Source organism: Eulemur rufifrons, chromosome 30 (genome assembly GCF_041146395.1).
Source record: "Eulemur rufifrons isolate Redbay chromosome 30, OSU_ERuf_1, whole genome shotgun sequence".
Classification (NCBI taxonomy): domain Eukaryota; kingdom Metazoa; phylum Chordata; class Mammalia; order Primates; family Lemuridae; genus Eulemur; species Eulemur rufifrons.
Window position 1 is genome coordinate 130621744 of NC_091012.1, and position 19655 is coordinate 130641398.

Genomic DNA, 19655 nt, shown 5'->3' on the forward strand with positions numbered 1-19655 from the left:
AGTGTCCTGAACAAACTGCTGCAGGCTCGGTGGCACCCACTGGAAGCCGCCTTGTGCAGAGGCATGCTCCCTTCTTCTCCTAAGGGATGTTCGGTGACAAAGCTGCACGCACTGATGCCTCCCTACCACCACACCTGGAAAAGCAGCTCAGACAGCGTTCTCAGACAATGGGGTAGAACAATGCTTTCATCAAGAAGGGCCGCATACATGGGACTAGGGGTGGTCAGGAAACCCTTGAAGCTTTGCGGTCTGTCTCCATAGAGGCAATGAAGGCACATGCGCAGTAAGGGGTTTAATGGAGGCAACGAGAATGGCCAGCTTCAACTCTCACACTGCCCATCCCCTGCAGAGCAACCTGACTGGGGATGATGGAGTCTTTAGAAGAAATATAGGTAAGGCACCACCCCTGACAATAAGGATTCTGAGTCAAAATTGAAGAATTAACACCAATGCAGGAAGAATACTGTAAAAAGTTCAATGCTTTTCGAATAGGGTTCAATTGTGTGGCTGACCTTATGAGCCAGAGGAATATGATTGAAGGAGGGTTTAGAGGACTAAAGAAGTCAAGACAGGTACTGAAATGGTTTAAAAGACTCGCGGTCATGGAAGATGTGACAGAAACTAGAAGTTGGGGCACTTGGGTCTGGAGACTCCCAGTTCAAGGCTGTTTTGGAGTCACAGGGAGATAAACAAACCTCTCTCTGTAATCTCAGGATGCAGGCAAGGTACTGAGGAATTCCAAGAAGACAAGGGTTGGGGGGCAGGGGGTGGGGGGAGGGGAGTGCTGGAGAAGAAAGGGGCAAGGGGCCCAGTGCAGGATGGGGCCCCTTCCCAGCAGCCCTGAGCTAGAGCCTGGGACTCCTGCCCTGGAATCTCCACTTGGGCTACCCTCTGGGCCCTCCTTCGAGATGTTCAAATGTCAGAGCAGAAGAGGAGGAGGGAGAAAGGATTGTTCTCTCTGTCTTGGGTAGTCCAATGCTCAGAAGAAGAGCAAAGTTGAAAACATTGGCCAGCCAATGTGAAGAACCCAAGGTCCTCAAAGCTTAGGAGCTGCTGAACCTAAATGTCAAGGTCAGCCCTGAGCGGTGAGCGAGGGTCAGACACAGCTTCCTCTCCTCACATCTGTTCCTGAAAAAGGGCTCACTTCCTTCAGGAAACATCCTACTCCTTTCCCCCAGAACAGGAAGTGGCTCCAGCACCATGCCCTCTCCATCAGGTACAGCCTCCCCCACCTGCCCTCCCTCTTAGTTTTTCCAGGAAATGCTGCAAACCCCAAATACCTGCATTCTTGGGCATGCAGCAGGCCAGAGCCATGCTCAGGATTCCCGCTCTGCTTCCTAAGGACGGGCCTTTTCTTTTATGCAAAGCCTTCTCTGAATGCCAGAGAGCTGAAAGCTGATCTGCTGAAGTCAGCAGACAGGGCGGGGGGGAAGGAGGGTGAGAGAGGGCAAGGAGGATGGCAGATTTTCACACAACCTCTGTGCTGCCTCTGGGACTCCCCTCTGGAGGGGGAGATGGTCTCACCCAAGTGCTGGGCCAGCTGCTAATCCCCTCTGGGGTTCACTTGAATGGCAAATCAGGACTCCAGGGCAGCCTCTGACACACCCTGTCTCCAGAGGAGGGGCTTAGCATTTTCCTTTTCCAGCCCTAGAGGAGTTTAGAATGCAGTGGCACTACTTTACAGCCTTGCTATTCCAAATGCAGTTGGCCAGGGAGTCAGGGGCATAGGCATCACCTGGGAGCTTGTTAGAAGTGCAGAATCTCGGGCCCTACCAGTTTGAGATGCTCTGCCAAGTGCCATGTGGCTATAGAAACCATTAACATGCTGCCAGACACAGGAGGCTGGACAAATACTCAAACCCAGGGAGCCACAGCAGCCCAGCCCCTCTGCCAACTGCCCAATCATGAGAAGGAATACATTCCATCCCATCACTCCACAGCTGCCCCAGGTTGTCACCCATTCTTCTCACCAGGATGGGGCTGACTCACTTGGCTGTGAAATTTTAGCTAGGTGTGAGGGTGCTCTATTCAACAGGTCTGCAAATATTTGAACTCACACTGAAAGGACAAGAATGGCTGGCAGGCGGTGGGGGGATACAATTGAAGTTTGCTCTTTGCAGGTTGCAAATCAATTTCTGATCCCCTCCCATCTCCAATACACACACACACACCACCTGTATCAACACATTAGACTCTTGCGACTCTTGCGATGCCAATAACGGCAGTAATAGTGCATGACAAGAATACTCAAGCCACTTGGCAAATATCAGCCATCCTGGACTCTGTTCAGATCTTCCTTTTGGCAAGAAAGGGGAGCTTTAGGGACTTCTACGGCTTTGTTCTGATAGCCTTATGTTGTCATGGCACATGATTCACCTCCCACTTGAGCCCGGCAAGTGAATTCATGGGCAAAAGCTAGATGAGAAGAGAGAAGGAAAGAAGAAACACTAATGGGAAGTGGGAGAAGAGCTTTTGCTTTGCAGTTCAGAGAGAACATTAAAAGAATGACTAGTGAGGCAGATGGACTTGCTTGCTTCTCAGATGGTCACCAGGTTTCTGCCGATGGCCCCGCATTGGATGCTTCTGCTCCGAAATCATGTGCAGCAAGAACCAGAATGGGTGACTTCATTTCTGAAGAGGAACTGAAGGGCCCTGAGGTTCTGGGATGCATTAAGACAGCCCAGATCAACAGAAAGTCTGGCTGGAACCTCGGAGAAATGACCCAGACAGAGCCTTCAGCCTCCCAAGCATCCGTCAGTGACATCAGTGGATGGCATGGCCATTGCCTAAAATCCTGCTAGTTGTACTGCTCCCCTCCCGTTAGCCCTGCTTGAGGGAAAAAAGCAAAGGGCTGGAGAGAAGGAGGAGGGAAAGTCAGCCAGAGATGAAGACAGGAGAAAGCAAGCATAGAGGGTGGCCCTGGGCTTTCCAGGGATTTGTGTGGGTTCTTAAAAGCAATCATGGTGGGCTTTTGAGTAGAAAACCATGCTAAAATAGTATTTAAAAATCTTCCTCAGAGCCCCAGTCTTGCCTGGAACAATAATCACTCATGAAAAGACTCTCACGAATGAAAGGAAATGCTGCCATTGTTTTATTTTCTCTGGGAAGTCATAATAGGTTTTAAAAGGTTAATCTCCCTCTCAGCCCTGTTTTTTCCCTTCCAGTGACCCCAAGCTGAAAAGGAAAAATATTTGCACTTGGTGTTTAAAAACCACAGTGAATTAGCTTTTGTTGTTCATGGCAAAGCCACTATTTAGCTGCCCAGAATCAAACCAGATGTCAGGGGAGAAAGAAGGCCCCCGCATCCTGTGAACTTGCCTTTCACCTTTGCAGAAGGGCCGAGGGGGAAGCTGGGCTGAGATGGCAAAATGGAGGCTGTTTGGTGGTCAGCAAACCTGACGCACAGTTTTGATGCAAGCACTGACTAGCTCTTGGCGGGGTGCTGTCTGTGGGACTAGACTGTAACAGCTCTGCAACCCTGGATGCACGATGCCTCTTGATTTCCAGAAATTTTCATCTGTGCACACTAGGCAGGTAGCACTATCCCTGTAGGTGGCAGAGACCAGAAAGATGGAGAAGAGAATTAGGAGACAGAAAAAGCACAAAAAGAGATCTGCAGGACTTGCTGGGACATGAGATCTAGCAGTGAAGGTGTGAAAAAGAAACTCTGAAAGGAAAAGGATATATTTTCTTTCTGTAGCGTTCTGGGAGAATATGAGTAGATTATTATTCAGTCTTGTTTTTCTTTAGGACACCACCCACCAAAACTCACAGCTTAAACTGGGCAAAAAACCAAAAACAGTTCCTGTGGGTCTAAGTCTGTTTATTACTCTTTCCTAAGTCTAGCAGCATAAGCAAGCAGGATGTCCTCTATACCGCGACGCTCTGTATCCATTTAACAGACATTACCAAGCCCCGACTTGGGTCGAGGATTGGGGTGATACCGGAAGGCTCTGGATACTATTCCTGCCCAGGAGTTCATAGCCTAATGAGGAATAGCATTCCCCATTAGGGGAATACAATAATATAATGCAAGAATAATACAATAATACAACAATAACAGCAGTAACAAAAATAATAATAGTAAAAGCCACCATTTTTCAAGATTTAATGATGTGCCAGTGATTGCATTTTATATACAATAGCTTATTTAATCCTTACAATAACCCTATGAAGTAAGTTTTGTTATTCTCATTTTACAGATGAAGAACTGAGGCTCAGAAAGCTTAAGGAACTCAACCAAGGTCACACAGCTATTAAGCTAGCCAGGGTCTTTGTTTTTTATCACTGACGAAGCCCAATTGCCTAGAACAGTGCCTGGCATATGGTAGGTGCTCAATCAATATTTACTGAACGAAGAAAGCTGCTGGGGGTGCAAGGGAGGGCTTTCTGGGGCATTGGAGTTCAGCTTCGAAGAATGGCTAGAACTTATGCAAAGAACAGGTAAAAGGCACATCAGAAAAAAAGCAGAAAATGAACGAATGTATCTCTAAGGAAAAAAAATGTTTTACAAAACAGCAAAAATGGACAGGAGGGAATGGTAGTCAAGAGAGGGATGATCAAGTCAGAGACTTGGGTCCTACCGTGGCTCTGCCACTGATAGGTTGTGTGAACTTGGCCAAGTCACTGAGTCTCTTAGAGCCTTATTTTCCTTATCTGCAAAATGGGGCTAAGAATATTATTAATACCCACTGTGGCAGACACTGTCAATTTCCTACCAAACCTTCCATGTTCTCCTTCTCTTTCAATTTGATGAAACCTTATTTTTAAAAATTGGGCCCATTGCCATACAGCCAAAATTCTACATGTCTGGGCCTCCCTTTTAGCTAAGGATTGCTATCGAGTCAATGGGATCAAAGTAACAATGGTGTGGGATTTCTAGAAAGTCTCCTTAGAAGACAAGGGTCGTGCTCCTTCTTTTCATCCTGCTGCTTGAGCCTATGATGTGATGACTGGAGCTTCAGCAGCCATCTTGGACCAGGAAGATGAGGGCCACAGTCTAGGGATGGTGGAACCAGGAGCTGGAAGGGGCCTTGGTTCTTTATTATTGCTGAGTCTGAATATAAGCCCTTGACTTCTTTTATGTAAGAGGGAAATAAAGTTTTATCTTTTTAAAAGCTTTTGTTGATCTCCAACAGATACTTTTACCTCAAAGAGTTGCTGGGAGGATTAAATAAGAATACAGATCAAGTAAATAGTGCTTGGTCTTATACATAGTAAACACTCAAATCTTAGCAACCTTTTTCTTGTTGTTGTTGTTTTTATTCACCATTATCATCACTATCATCACAAAATCCAGAATACTCTCTTATTCTGCATTAGGCTGAACCCCCTTCATTCAGTTATTTAATTAGTCCATTTGCTTAAAAATACCCTAGGATTGTGTCTTTCATGGGAACCTATTCATGATTCTTCCTATTATACAGTTTCTGATAACGGAACAAAATATTTCTCTTTGAATTTCATCACCAAGTTATCCACACAACCAACAATAATGAAAATGTAGGTCTGTTAGTGAAAGGAGGGTTAATAGGTTAACACTTCTGAGCATGGAGGATGGAAGGCATTAATTAAATTCTAAGTTTGGTCCAATATCCCTTTTTGGAAAACTCTATGGTGACTCGATGACTCAAAAGAGTCTCCCTTTTCCCAGCCAGGTAAACCTTTACATTTCAGGACACACCTGAAAAAATTTTAAAGATGCAATTTGCTTAGGAAGTCCTGAGAGTCAGCATAGTATGCTGGACTTTAAGAGATTTGCCGAGAACTGTGGATCTTTTTACTTAAATCTCTGCTTCTTAGTGTCTTTGACAGATTGTGTGGTTTGTTTCTGAATTTGATCAATGTACATTTCTTAGAAGATCTAAGAAAAGAAATAAAGACAATGGGCTAGAATGAGTGGTTCTCATTGGTTAAAGGACTGACTGTATTAAAATTACCAAGCACTCAACTCAGGGGAACTACAGAATCTCAGGTCCCACCTTAGACCCACTGAATCAGAATTGCTGGAGGTGGGGCCAGGGAATTTGTATTTTTAAAGCTGCCCAGGTGATTTTGATATGCAGTGAGGTTTGGGACTATTCACAAATGCCCCTACTCCCCCAACGCTGTCTTAGTTTGGGTTATTTAGAAGCGAAGTCTAAGATGGAGATTATTGTTCAAGTAATGTTTGGAGGAGGTGCTCTTAGCAGGGGAAGGGACTAAGCAAGAATGTGGCCTCAGCTGGAGATTTGCTTCAGCCTGATTCTGCAGGGAGCTCTGGAGAACAAATTGCACCACAGAGCTGGTCTCACCTAGAGGCAAGAGGGTTGGTGGGGCTTGCATTTGGCCAAGAGCAAAGCTCTGGGGAAGGGGCAGCTGTAGCATGTAGGAGCCAACACTCATAGCAGGTGAAGGGGGGCACCACTTGGCAAAGGAGATGTAGGCAGGGCAGCAACAGTATCTACTACAAACTCCGACCTGCTAGGCTGTGGTGGGATCAGCCTCAGTATCTTGTGGCTTTTCTCTTGCTGACTCAGCCCAAGATCCCCTTTTGCAGAAGGGTCTTGGAGAAGAGTTTAACCTGCAGAAAGGTTTTCAGAATCTGATAAGATCATTTCAGTGACCAGGGCCACCAAGCTGGCACCTAGATTACCAGTGCATCTGCCAGGGTTATCATAAATTTGCATGCTAAGTTGTGCCAGGAGTTGGCCCAAAGTCAACATCCCAGAGTCCTTCTCATGAGTTCCAGCTACATCCACTCATATGATCCATAACCAGTGTTCATGGAACCTGGTCACCTGGCGATGTGTATCCTCTCTCTCCTCTCTTGACAAATCAAGATGCAGGCCACTGAACTTCCTTTGCCTTATTCTTGATGACTCCTAAATAGGTCAAATCACTTTGGAGGGTGGCCAGAAGCTAATTTTGTATTCACCACTGACCCATTTTATTCCTCTGGCATTTTAGGAAAAAGTTGGGTGAGTGCCTTTTCTTCTTGTTTGCTTGGGTCCCCATTCCCTGGAGCTAAATTTGCAGCCCAGGCCAATGTGATTTATTCAGAGCTACTGCTACTTGTCAGTGGATTGCTGCCCAAGCTTGCTTGCTGTCCATCTGCTGGATTCCTGTACATATGTGAACATGTGTGGAAAATTAAAGACCCAGCCAGCTGCAGCCTGGAGCTGCCTTGCCCCACAGCTGCTCTAGCCTCCACCAGGCCTGATGCCAGGGTCTGTTGAAGCAGTCTTCACCACATGGTCAAGAAACAGGGAGCATCAATGATAAAGCACAGCCCAGTTCATGAGTCTGTCAGTTGTTTTTCATCAAGAGGTCAGCCAAGGAGAGCTTATGTAGTACTACATCCCACTATAGTGCCCCACAACTACTCAGTCTCTGCTCTCATTGAGGAAGTGCCGCCATTTTGGTTTCTTATATCAGAACAGAGAGCCAGGACAGGAAGCAGAGAAGGGATCAATAAGAGGGAGTGCTGGAAGAAAAAAAATGGAACAATATGCTTTGCTTTTGTGGTTCATTCAAATTCAGGAGGAAGCTCAATACTTCCAACCAAAGTCTGGAACCAGAAACATGAAAAAATGAAAAACTGACTCAACTGTCTCTCCAGAAGCTGTTCTGTGGCAATGCCTTTATTTAATTGCAAGATGTCAATCCCCCTCTCCCCAGATTTCGTTTGTTTTGTTTTCGTGCATTTAGTTTTTGTTTTCCCTTTTCCTTCATACACTGAGAAATATCTGCAGATGAGCCTGCGGGACAATCTGGCCCTACTATAAGAATAGAAGTCGTGATTCTTAACTCTTCTCACTCTTCCCACTACATCTCAAGCCAACATGCAATGGAAGTTTCTTCATGGTAATAATAGAATAATAATAAAATTAAACATTTTACTCATTCAGCAAATATTTATTGAGCACCTACGCTGTGTCAGGCATTGTTGTAAGTGCTATTTCAGTTAATTCTCACAGCAACTCTATGAGGTATATATTAGTATTGTCTCCATTTTATAGATCAGGAAACTGAGGTATAGAGAGGTTAAATAACTTGCACAAGACATTGGTGGCGGTAAATGGCAGAGCCTGGACTCCTAACCACTGTGCTGGGTTACCCTGATGTTAGAGGTTAGAGAACCCATTATGCTGCCTCAGATTCACCATCTCCCATCACTCACATCCCAATCCTAGGGCAAAAGACAATAATCAAGAACAGGATTGAAATCCCAGCTACCCACAGGAAATGCTTGTCTCTTACTTTGCTGAGTGTTTCAGGAGGAACATTCGTGTGAAGACAGAGTTGTGTGTACATGTATGTGGGTCCATGGATGTGTGCATACATGTGAATGCATGAGCGGCTACACATACCCTCTTCTGCAATGCTCTCCCTTGAGCCTGGATAAGGGGTTCCCATTCATAATGAAGTTGAAAACAAGACCCTGACCTTCCCACTTCGCGTGGCTCCCCACTGCTGCTTCCACAAACTGGGATGGAAAAGGCACTGACATACCCTTCTGGCAAGGCTGGGCACCTTCACCCTGGGCCTAAGCTGCCCCTCAGTATCAGAACCTTCCACTTGATGGGCTCCAGCTTTGGCAAGAACAATTACCAAGTACCTGGATAACCACAGGGAGTCCAAAGACAAATTCATACAAATGAAGACATTTTGGGAGAAAGAGCAAGAGTCTGTTGAGCTGCCATGTGGGCCTCCAAGTTCCCAGTTTGGAACTTTTTGCCCTCCAGGCTGGCACTCCCTCTTCTTTTCTCCCAAACCTTGACCTTACAGATACAAAGCTTTCATTTCACCACACCTTACTTTGACCCTTCCTTCACACCAAAGTGAAAAACACCTTATAATGGTTTAAGCCTTTCCTAGGTTATTTGCATTTTAATGGCAATTTGGAACTGTAAAACTACAGGCTTCAGGCAGCAGATGAAGATGATTAGGTCATGGAGGGAGAGGAGAAACCAATGGGGTTTTCTATAGTTCTAGAATGAGTTAACACTTCACTTAATATTTCATGAGGATCCTAGTCAAAGCAAAACACTTAGATTGAAATTTTATTCATCTTTTGATGACTCTGGCACTTTTAGGGTGAGTGCTAAAGGAAAGGCATGGCTTCCCTAAGTACAAACGTATTCAAGATGGCACATAATTGCTGTAAGTCTTAGTTATGTGATTCACAACTCTAAAAGTTGAGTGTATTAATTGAAAGGCAGTGTGTGCCTAGCTGGTGGTATCATGTGGTCATGGCTCCTCTGACACTCTACGCTGTGGGCTTGGAAGCAGAAAAGTTAGGTATCTGCTTCAACCAAGACCCCAGGAAAACTTCAGTCTTGACATGTTCATTTAACATGAAATCATCTCAACCAGAACAGTGCTCACTGAGCTCCTGATGGATGCCAATTAAGTTTATTTAGTTTGGGTACCTCAGATAAGGAAATTCCAGAAGCTTTCCAGTTCCTTTTAGATTTATTTGGAATGGCATCATGCGCTGAGATGCAGGATTCTTGCACGAGTCCAATGTTAGAAGAATGGATATGATGGAATGATAAGACTGGCTAAAAGCTTACGCAGTCAACTTGGGGAAGGAGGAATACTGGAGGGAGATAAAACTCATTTTTCTCATTTTCCCACTCAGTGACAAACAACTAACCAACTACAAAACTTGCAGCAATGGGAACAAATGGTTAGACTTGGCATTCCAGTCTTTTTGATTTGGGGGGGTATAAGTAAGATTCCTCAATGTATAATAAAATGGAGTAGTTTCTCATTCTCCTAGATTTGAAATGGTTTGGAGGTGATGCAATTCGCAAACAGAGCAAAATCTTTAAATAATGCTTTACGGACTTTCTTTAACTGTCTCCTTTGAAACTTGTTAAATTACTTTTGCTGCCTTTGAGTTATAAGATACTAACTTCAGTGCTGCATCTTTGCCCTGAGTATTTTGGCCTGGAATTTCATTTCAGTGCTTTCCTTCACCTTTTGGATAGCATGCCACTGAGTGGAGACAGGGAGACAAAAGGCAAGGAAATCTGCCTTATCTTTCTGACACTGATGTGGAGCTCATCACTTTTAGCAAACTTGCCAGTGCTCAGTCCAAATAAGCACAGCATTCTGGTCTAAGTCCTTGGTGTCATTCCATTGAAGTTCCTGCCATGTCCAACCAGAGAGAGATCCATCCATTCCAAGGCTGACATAAGGCAGCAGCATGTTTTACAGTTGTATCAGAAACAATGTGAGATTATTCGAGGTACATGAAAACATCAAATGAGAAAGTCCTGAAAGCCAAGCCAAAAGGGAACCTGCCATTGCCAGTTGTGGCCCCCCAGTGATTCTCCCACCCCTGGCTCTCTCTTTGTCAAGTATCCTAAGCTGCCTGTAAAGAAATCCACTATGGCACCAGTTTTCTAGGAAAATAATGAGAATGAATAAGTTTTTCCTAATCAGGCTTCTAAGCACTGAAGAACCGAGAGATAGGAGAGATAAGAAAAGCAGAGGACTAAAAATTGAGATCTCTTTGTCCAATATGGCAGCCAGTAACCATGTGTGGCTATCGAGCACTTGAAATGTAGCTAGTGTGACTGAGGAATGAATTTTTAATTTCACTGAATTTTAATTAATTTGAATAGTGATACTCCATTCAGTTATTGGAAAACTTTTGTATGTGGAAGAACTTGGATTTGTGAATCTATTTTTTCAAATGTAATGGAAGTATATGGAATCTAAATGTAGATCAAGTATTCCTGATGAAAATTTACCGTCTGAATTCAGACACGCTATAAATGAAAAAACACACTAGATTTTGAAGACTTAATATGAAAAAAGAATGTAATATCTCATTAATATTTTATATTGATTTTATATGATTATATTTCATGTTGATTTTATATGCTGAAATAATATTTTGAAAATATTGGGCTAAATAAAATGCATTATTAAAATTAATTTCACCTATTTCTTTTTCATTTTAAGTGGCCACTGAAAAAGTTTAAATTATATAAATTACATTATATTTCTAATGGACATCACTGGCTTAATATGAACAAAATCAAAAATGTGAAAGGATTATAATAAAGTGTTGAGAAGAAAATATGGGTTTTAAATCAGCTAAGAAGTGAATTAACTCACAGTGGTTTGGAGCAAGTAGCAACCTCCCATTGAGTGGGCTGACTTAGGGGTGCCTGTTCATTGGAGGTTTCCTTTCTAAAGCTGTTTGGTACTTGGCCATGGTGTTCTAGAGCAGTGGTTCTTAAATTTTGCTCAGGGAACCTCTGGGGGTCCCTTACACCCTCTCAGGGAGTCTGCAAAGTCAAAACTATTTTCATGATGATACTAATACATCACTTGCCTTTTTCACTCTCATCCTCTCACAAGTGACATGTGATACCATGCCAGATGGAATGCAGAAGCACATATGAGAATCAAGCAGTCTTCTGTTAAGCCAGACTGCTAGTCAAGAGATTTGCAAAAGAGTAAAAGAATGCCATTCTTCTCACTAACATTTTTGGTTTTGGAAAATATAGGATATTTTCCTTAAACTATTTTATTTCTAAACATGTCATGTATATAATATGGTATACATACATATTGTGGTTTTTTTTTTTTTTTGAGACAGAGTCTCACTCTGTTGCCCAGGCTAGAGTGCCGTGGCATCAGCCTACCTCACAGAAACCTCAAACTCCTGGGCTCAAGCAATCCTCCTGCCTCAGCCTCCCGAGTAGCTGGGACTACAGGCATGCGCCACCATGCCTGGCTAATTTTTCTATACATATTTTTAGCTGTCCATATAATTTCTTTCTATTTTTAGTAGAGACGAGGTCTTGCTCTTGCTCAAGCTGGTCTCGAACTCCTGAGCTCAAACAATCCACCTGCCTCGGCCTCCCAGAGTGCTAAGACTACAGGCATGAGCCACCACACCCGGCCCGTACTTATTATTGTTAATTTTGAAATAAATTACTAGGAAACCTTTTTTATTTCTCAGTTTTAATTTCCAATATGCTCAATATTGATATAAGTCCTACAAACAAAAGCTCTTTAGGGTCCTCAATAATTTTTAAGACTATAAAAAGGTGTTCTGATCCAAAAGTTGGAGAACTTCTGTTCTCGACGGACTTGATAGCAGATGCTGTTGATGTCCCATCTCATAGTTCCTCGGCCCACCTTTGAGTCTACCTGCAGCTGCTGTGGGCAGTTTCCATGCACACTGACCACTTCTTACCACAAATACCCAGTTGTCCCTGTTGGTCTGCCTGAGGGCTTTCTCTCATGCTGCAGGACTGTTAGTGAGAGTCTAAAATTAGAAACAATCCAATGGTAATTAACAGTAGAATGGATAAATAAATCCTGGTGTTTCACACTAGGGAATACTATACAGCAATGAGAATGAATAAGCCATTGCTATGTGCAACAATATGTGTGAATCTCACAGATATAATGCTGAGTAAAAGAAGCCGGACACAAAAGAGTATGTGTTTTTTATAAAGTTAAAAATCAGGCAAATCTAATCTATGATGTTAGAAATTAGGATAGCGATTTCCTTTGGGGAGGAAGAAAAGCCCATGGGAGAAACCTGGAGAGCTGATGAGGTTTCAGGTCTTGACCTGGCTGGCTGGTGTAGGGGTGTATTCATTTTGCAATAATTCTTTGAGCTATATGATTTGGACACTTTTCTGTATGTATGTTAGACATCATTCAAAAGGTTAAAACAATCAAATTCTAATTATTGTTTTTATACCATGCTCTGCCAAGCACAGGAGAGGATAAAATACAATTTTCAGACATGGCTTATAGTTTCTACCCTTTCGTTAGCCCTCATGAGAAATAAATAATAGTAGAAGATTTAATTTGGAGGTGGGCAGTTTGGGGTGGCTTGTTCTGCTTAAATAAGAAAATGACTTATGAGTTTTTTTATTTTGTTTATTTTTTGAGACAGAGTCTCGCTCTGTTGCCCAGGCTAGAGTGCTGTGGCATCAGCCTAGCTCACAGCAACCTCAAACTCCTGGGCTCAAGCGATCCTTCTGCCTCGGCCTCCCAAGTAGCTGGGACTACAGGCATGTGCCACCATGCCCGGCTAATTTTTTCTATATATATTTTTAGTTGTCCATATAATTTCTTTCTATTTTTAGTAGAGATGGGGTCTTGCCCTTGCGAACTCCTGAGCTCAAACGATCCACCAGCCTCGGCCTCCCAGAGTGTTAGGATTACAGGCGTGAGCCACTGCTCCCGGCCAGTGACTTATGTTTAAATTGACTTTAAACCCCTTTATTTGCTTAGAACACACGCAGCATCTCAGTCCCCACCACTCCTTACTATGCTACACTGGCTCTGTCCCACATTGAAGCTGGCTGCCTGGCCCCAAAGGCACTTTGAGCTTAAGACCTACAACTGAAATGGTAATTCCAGAGGTGACATGAGCTATTGTGCCATGGAGACCCAGCTTGCTGCACTGACAGTGATGGCCCAGGGTGCAGCTACAGAGGGTAGGGAGGGAGTTTGGGCATGAGGAGGAAGAGCAGGGAGGACTGAGGTGAGCCAGATTGTGTTCCGTGCTCCCAAGGGGTCCTCTGAGGGAGACAGTGAGGAGGCAGACTGAGAGGCCAGGACTGGAGATGAGGGCACCACTGTCTAGGGGGTATGAATGTGACCTCACCAGCAGGCCCCTGGGGACACTTTTCCAGTCAAGAAGTCACTTTTTGCCATCCTTTCACTTCCAATACCCAAGTTTCCTGTCAGCCAGGACTCATGCCTGCTTCCAGTCATTCACACAGGTTTCTGGGGGAGACTGTGAAAACATCAAATGAGAAAGTCCTGGAAGCCAAGCATTCCCCCCACCCCACACACAGGCATATGCACGTGAAAGGAGGAGAAAGGACCCGGGCTTCCCCATTGAGCGTGACTCCACTATAAGGAAGGCTGGGAAATGTAGTCTGGCCGTGTGCCCAGGAAGAAGAGAACATGAATACTGGTGAACGGTGGCTGCCTCTGCCTCATGTTAATTTCCTCCTCCCTGCTTGGAGAGCCAACAACACTTGGCAGGAGGCATAAAAGAGACCACTGAGAAACCCCTTTCTCCCCGGGCATTGGAGCTCATGTGGAGCCCTCTCATGCACCTTTCCTGTAGCTCTTATGGTCTGACTGCTAGACCTCTCAGACCACTACTGAGCGCAGAGGCCTGTGTGCATGGCCCACTGGCGTGCAGCGCCCATCATGCTTTGCGTCCGCCAAGATCCTTGTTCTGGGCCCTGCCTGCCAGGCCATTGCTGCTGCTCAGTGAAATCACAACCCTTCTCTGGTTACAGCTTGCTCACCAGTGGACCCCAACAGCCTGGAGACTATCAACTTGTCCCTGCCTGCAGTGATGGATGCGGCCTCAGGACCTAGGGCCTGTGCACACGTCCCACGCTGAAGTGAAAAGACAGCTGACCAAAGTTCCAGCATGTGATTTTGTTGGGAGGTCCAGACTCCTGCCTTTGCTGGAAGAGGCAACGTTGCTTCAGGACCAGCACAGACAGTTGGTAGACCGTCTTTATTAACTGACAGACGTATATTCTCTCTTAAGCCACTCAGAGATATTTGCCCAAACACCAGGGCCCACAAGCACATGTTGGCATGTAGGGCGCCCCTGACTGGATGGATAATTGTGCACTGCAACCTGCTTGCTGATGGCTTTTAAAACCAAGGTCCGTTCTTTCCTTGTATCTCCAAGACTTTGAAATCTCTCCTGTCCTCAGTACACGAAATTTGGGACGCAAGAAGGTTGCATGAGGCCTGTGGAATAGTGCCTGCTCGCACCTACATCAGAGGCTGAGGAATTGAGACACACTCAGTCAGATGGTCAAGGTTTGAAACCAAAACAAAGCAGGAGTTTTTGTGTGTGTTTTTAATTGAAGCTGAACAGCTGCAGCCCACCCAGCTTCCACAGGGCCTTGCACACACAAACAAAAGCTATTCTCTCTCAGGTATCCATGGCTATTGTGCTAGCTCCTACTGCCCATTCAGGGAGGGGCCACTCACTTCACCCTGAGAGCTGAGACAACTTAGAATCAGAAAACATTAAAGCTCAAAGTACCCTTCAATCCAGTCGCTTCCTTTTATGCATGAGAAAAGGAAGCCTGGACCACACTGCTGGAGCACGGCAGAGCTAGGGCAGAAAGCCAGGCTTGCACACAGACTCCGGCCCGCTCATCAGGACCATTTGGGAATGAGCCACTATTAGAGGGACTCCTTTCCTAGAGCCACAGAGAAGGAAGAAGCAAGGGCATGTGATGGGAAGGGGAAGATCTCTGAGGATAAAAGCGAATGCGTAGAAGCAGAAAGGAGACCAGGAGAAGCCAGGACTGTGGCAGATCAGGTTGGCAAGGCAGAAATGACTATTTGACATCTTGAAAAGGAGGTGGTCAGGAAGCTACATTTTTCTTATAAAAAAAAAAAAAAAGATGTCACATAAAACCAAGTGGTTAAGCCTTCAGAATTTGACCTCGTCCTGCCTTTCCTTGTGTACTTCTTCTGTGTTAGCATCTGATGGCTTACCCAGAATGCCCACCTCTTTTCCCTTGGCTTAGCCACGTATTCAACTGTTTCCTCCTGTACGTTCCCTGTTGATGATGCCATGGCAACCTCAGATTGGCCATGTCCAGAACCAACTTCTCAGCGTCCCCTACACACCCGCTCCTCCTCAGGGTTTCCTGTCTCAGAGGAGGCCACCCCCACTTCTACCTCTAATGCCCAAGCCAGGAACCTGGACATTGCCTCAATGCCCCACATCCAGTTTTCTTCCAAGGGCCCTGAGTTCTACCTCCCAAGGAGCTCCAGACTTGGCTGCTTCTTTTCACACCTTCTCACCCTCCCTCTTGTCAGGCCTCCATTTGGAGCTTGACTTGGAGCAATTTCTCCACAGAGCAGCCAGCATGTTCTTCCTAAAACATACATCCTCTCCTTTCTCTCCTCTGCTTAATAGTTTTCCCATGGCTGCCCATTGCTCTCAAGCTTCAATCCAGACTTTGGAGATATAGCAAACAAGGCTCTCCATAAATGACTCCTTTCTGTCTCTTGCCACCACTTCTCCCTCCAACCCTCCACTTTCCCCTTCCCCACCTAATACATTCTCTGCTCCTGTCACTCAAGACATCCTCCCATTCCTCGACAGGCCACTTTCTCGCATCTCAGGGCCAGACAAACCCTTAGTATGTTCTCCTCCCAGATGTCTATATGGCTGGCTACGTCTTGTCATTCAGGCTACAGCTTCCATGGCATGGAGATACCCCTTCCCCAGAGGCCTCCTGGCCATGGAATCTTTCTGACCTAGGCACTTTCTGTTACGATGACCTGTTTGAGTCTTTTTCAAGGAATTATTCCCATCTGACATTTTCTGGTTTGTGTATTCTCAGTCTGTCCACCACATGACTATAATCTCCTTGAGAGCTGAGTCATCTTTGTCTTGTGCGTCATTGTGTCCCAGCACCTAGAAACAGGATCCACTATAGAAGAGGTTCAACAAATGTTTGGCAAATAAATGCACAAAAGAGTAAAATACCAAGACCCATCTTGAGCCACAAATGAGGTGATTTGGCTTTAACTTCTACTTGTATTTTTGCTCCTAAATGTTTTCAGTAAGGATTCGGGCCACCAATTAGTTGAGTTTCAACCCTTAAAAACTCACAATGACTAATAAAACAAAACCTGAAAATGGCTCCTGCCCTTCTTTCTAATTCTGATTTGTGTTTTCATGTTGATAAACCTAATGTCAGTTAACCTCCTTATGTTTTCTATTTTTAAGCAAGAAAAAAAATTCAACCTGCATTACTTAAGTGGTCTGGGGACCAGCCTATGAATGATCCTAAGGCTATTGCTCATGCTTAAGAACCAAAATGCCATTGTCATTCATTTCCTTAATCAGTCAGTCAACAACATGTATGCGCCAGACACTGGGTGGAATGCTAGGGACACAACAGTGAGCCAAGTTTAAATGGCCCCTGCCCTCTAAGACATATGGTCTACAAGGAAAGAGTCAAGATCAAGAGCTAGACATTACCAGTCATTGAGGTAAGAAGTCTGCTGTAGACACATGGGCAGTGGCAAGAATGCAGTGTGAGAGGCATGGGAGACCAGCAACCCAAACATGGGTGGGGTTAGGAAAGGTGTCTCAAAGAAAAAAAATTGAAGCTAAAGCTTACAGTCCTTGGTAATTCATATGGATATTTGCACCTTCCCCTCCCTTCTCTGGAGAAGCCACTTACTGAAATGATCAGTTTTCACTACGTAAAACTGTCTGTGGTTGCATTTGTCCCAGATAAAAGGCTGACTCAAACCAGAAAATCACATAACCACGTGGCTTAATTGGACATGGTGATCAAAGCGCCACATGGTTCATTGGTTACGCATTTTTGCAACCTACTGTTCAATGTGAATTACAGAGCAATGCACTCTGTGTGCCCCTCTGAAACTTGTAGAACGTGTATGAGGAGAGTACTGATTCTCTGCCACATCTACAAGAATATTGTTAGGATAGGCTAACATGTGTAACAAACAACTCCCAAATCTCACTGGCTTTAGACAACAGAGGTCAATTTCTTGCTTATGTCACACTTGAGGCAGTTCAGCTGAGACCTTCTGCTCCATGCAGTCATTCAGGGAACCAGGCTCCTTACATCTTGTGGCCCCATCATCCCCACGGGCCTACGCTTGTTCACTGGATTCTCTGAATCTAGCTAACAGGCAAAGAAAAAGTGTCTGAAACACTAGAAGGGAAGATTTTAAGGTCAGGGCTGAAAGTAGACTCCATTACTTTTGCTCACATCACATTTGTCATAACTCAGTCACAGGGTTCCATGTAACCACAAGGAATGCTGGGAAATGTAGTCTATCTGTATGTCCAGGACAAAAACAAAATGGGGTTGGATAAACACCTAGCATTTTCTCTGCCATAAGGACACTTATGTGATAAAGTACAGAATGGATTCATTTGTGAAAATAGATCTGTGGTATTGTGTAAACCAAACAACCAACTGCCAGACCACCTGACCACAATTAAACTGCAAACTAATTCTTAAGTAATGGATTGTGTTTTTCAATTGGTGAGTTAATTCTGCTTACTTAGTCAAAGCATTTCCTCCTCCAGGCAACAATCGGAAGCAGTTATTAATTGATAAAACCAAATTCTCCGTCTAATGGACCAGATGTAACTCTGACGATGTTCAAGTATATAAAATTAGTAGAAGAAACTAATGCTTGGCCATATTCTCAAGAGCCCACATGACTCTGTATCTAATCACTTAAGGGATATTTATTAAATATGTCAAGCAAAATTTGTCTGCCCATTACATGTCTCTATTCCAAAGTGAACACACAAAAAGCCATAATTTTTCTTGCCTATTGAAAAAGCCCAGCACGAATAAACATGCTTAAATATGCATGACTCTCTGAAGATATTTATTTGTACTTAGAGAAATAAAAGTTTGCAGAGGGCCTTGCAATTTTCTGATGAAAGTTACTTTCTAAGCACAAAGCAGCATTTGATTTGTCTGAACAAAATAATGGAGCAAGGTGAAAGACTGGAGATTTTGGGAAGAAGCCAAGAATTAATGATGTGGATTTGGCTGTAACTGTGCCCAAGAATTTTTCATAATGGTGGTACTGTGCTAACTTCAAAAGTAATAATGATTAAATATACTAAGTACTTATATATCCTCAACCCCTAAACAAAGCCAAAAAACAGATAGTTCCAAGGGCAAGAAATATGTCAGCACCACACTGTCACAGATCACAAATCCAGACCACCCTCAGGATGGTTATTTGGATATGTAATGAAATAATTGACAAAAGCCATTCTGAGGGCCGCGACCCAAATGTGTCAGCAGATCTGAATGTCTAAAGTTCATGTAGCTTGGTAGCACTGAGGCCTGCACACATTTTTCACATTAGGGAACAGATGGAAGCTGTAATTCCCGCAATAGTTGAGGGATGCCTTGCACCCAACAGCAGCAGATAATAAGCTCATTTGGGGAGAAATTTGCCATTTTCGTCCAAGAGCTCAGTGAACTGCTGCTGAAGCATTCATCCAACTGCGGACAGCATGCTTCCCGGAGGGAAAGAAGAGAGACTGCACCTGTTCAAAGCGCTTAAGGGTCTAGAGTCATTTCAGTTTCCCCTTAGGCCTCAAATCTCACATCAGAGACAGCCACAGGGCCATGCCTTGCCCTCATAGCATTCTGGGGAAACCAATTCCTAACCCTGCTTTCCTGTTAGAAATAAATAATGCCAAGTGCTTTCACGGTTTGCATGAGACGTGGACTGGAGATACCGGCTTTGGTGACACATCTCATTTTCATTTGTTCCGGAACATTTTTGGTCTAAACTTTTCAAGCTTTAAATTGGTCTCTGGGGTACCATTCAATAGGAAACTTGAAGGAAAGGGAAAAATATATTCAACTATTTTGGATTTGGAAAATATGCTATTTGGCTGAGAAAGATATTTTGCACATATTTGGTTACTCAAAAGCACTTAAGCACTGAAACTTCAAATGTGTTCTAATCTGATCAAAGCTATGAGCATCTAAAAACATGGCATCCCAGTGCTGCGGATGACAAAACATGCAGTTGACTCGTGTGCTGTGAGACACTGGTGTAGACCTCGGCTACAGAAGGAAACATAGATCGGTGTGGTTTTGTGG

At 44.2% G+C, this 19655-nt stretch overlaps 1 protein-coding gene across 4 annotated transcripts in view; it reads right to left on the reverse strand.

The window, feature by feature from the left end:
• NHS (NHS actin remodeling regulator) overlaps positions 1-19655 on the reverse strand; it is a 333885-nt gene that overhangs the window by 93444 nt on the left and 220786 nt on the right. For 2 of the 4 annotated variants that reach the window (XM_069463685.1, XM_069463684.1), the window contains exon 1: positions 1281-1382. The exons of the other annotated variants lie outside the window; for them this stretch is intronic. In XM_069463685.1, the coding sequence (XP_069319786.1) occupies positions 1281-1314 (34 nt within the window). In that variant the 5' untranslated portion in view covers positions 1315-1382. Of the gene's footprint in view, positions 1-1280; positions 1383-19655 lie in introns of those variants that run through there. 4 annotated transcript variants of the gene reach the window in all.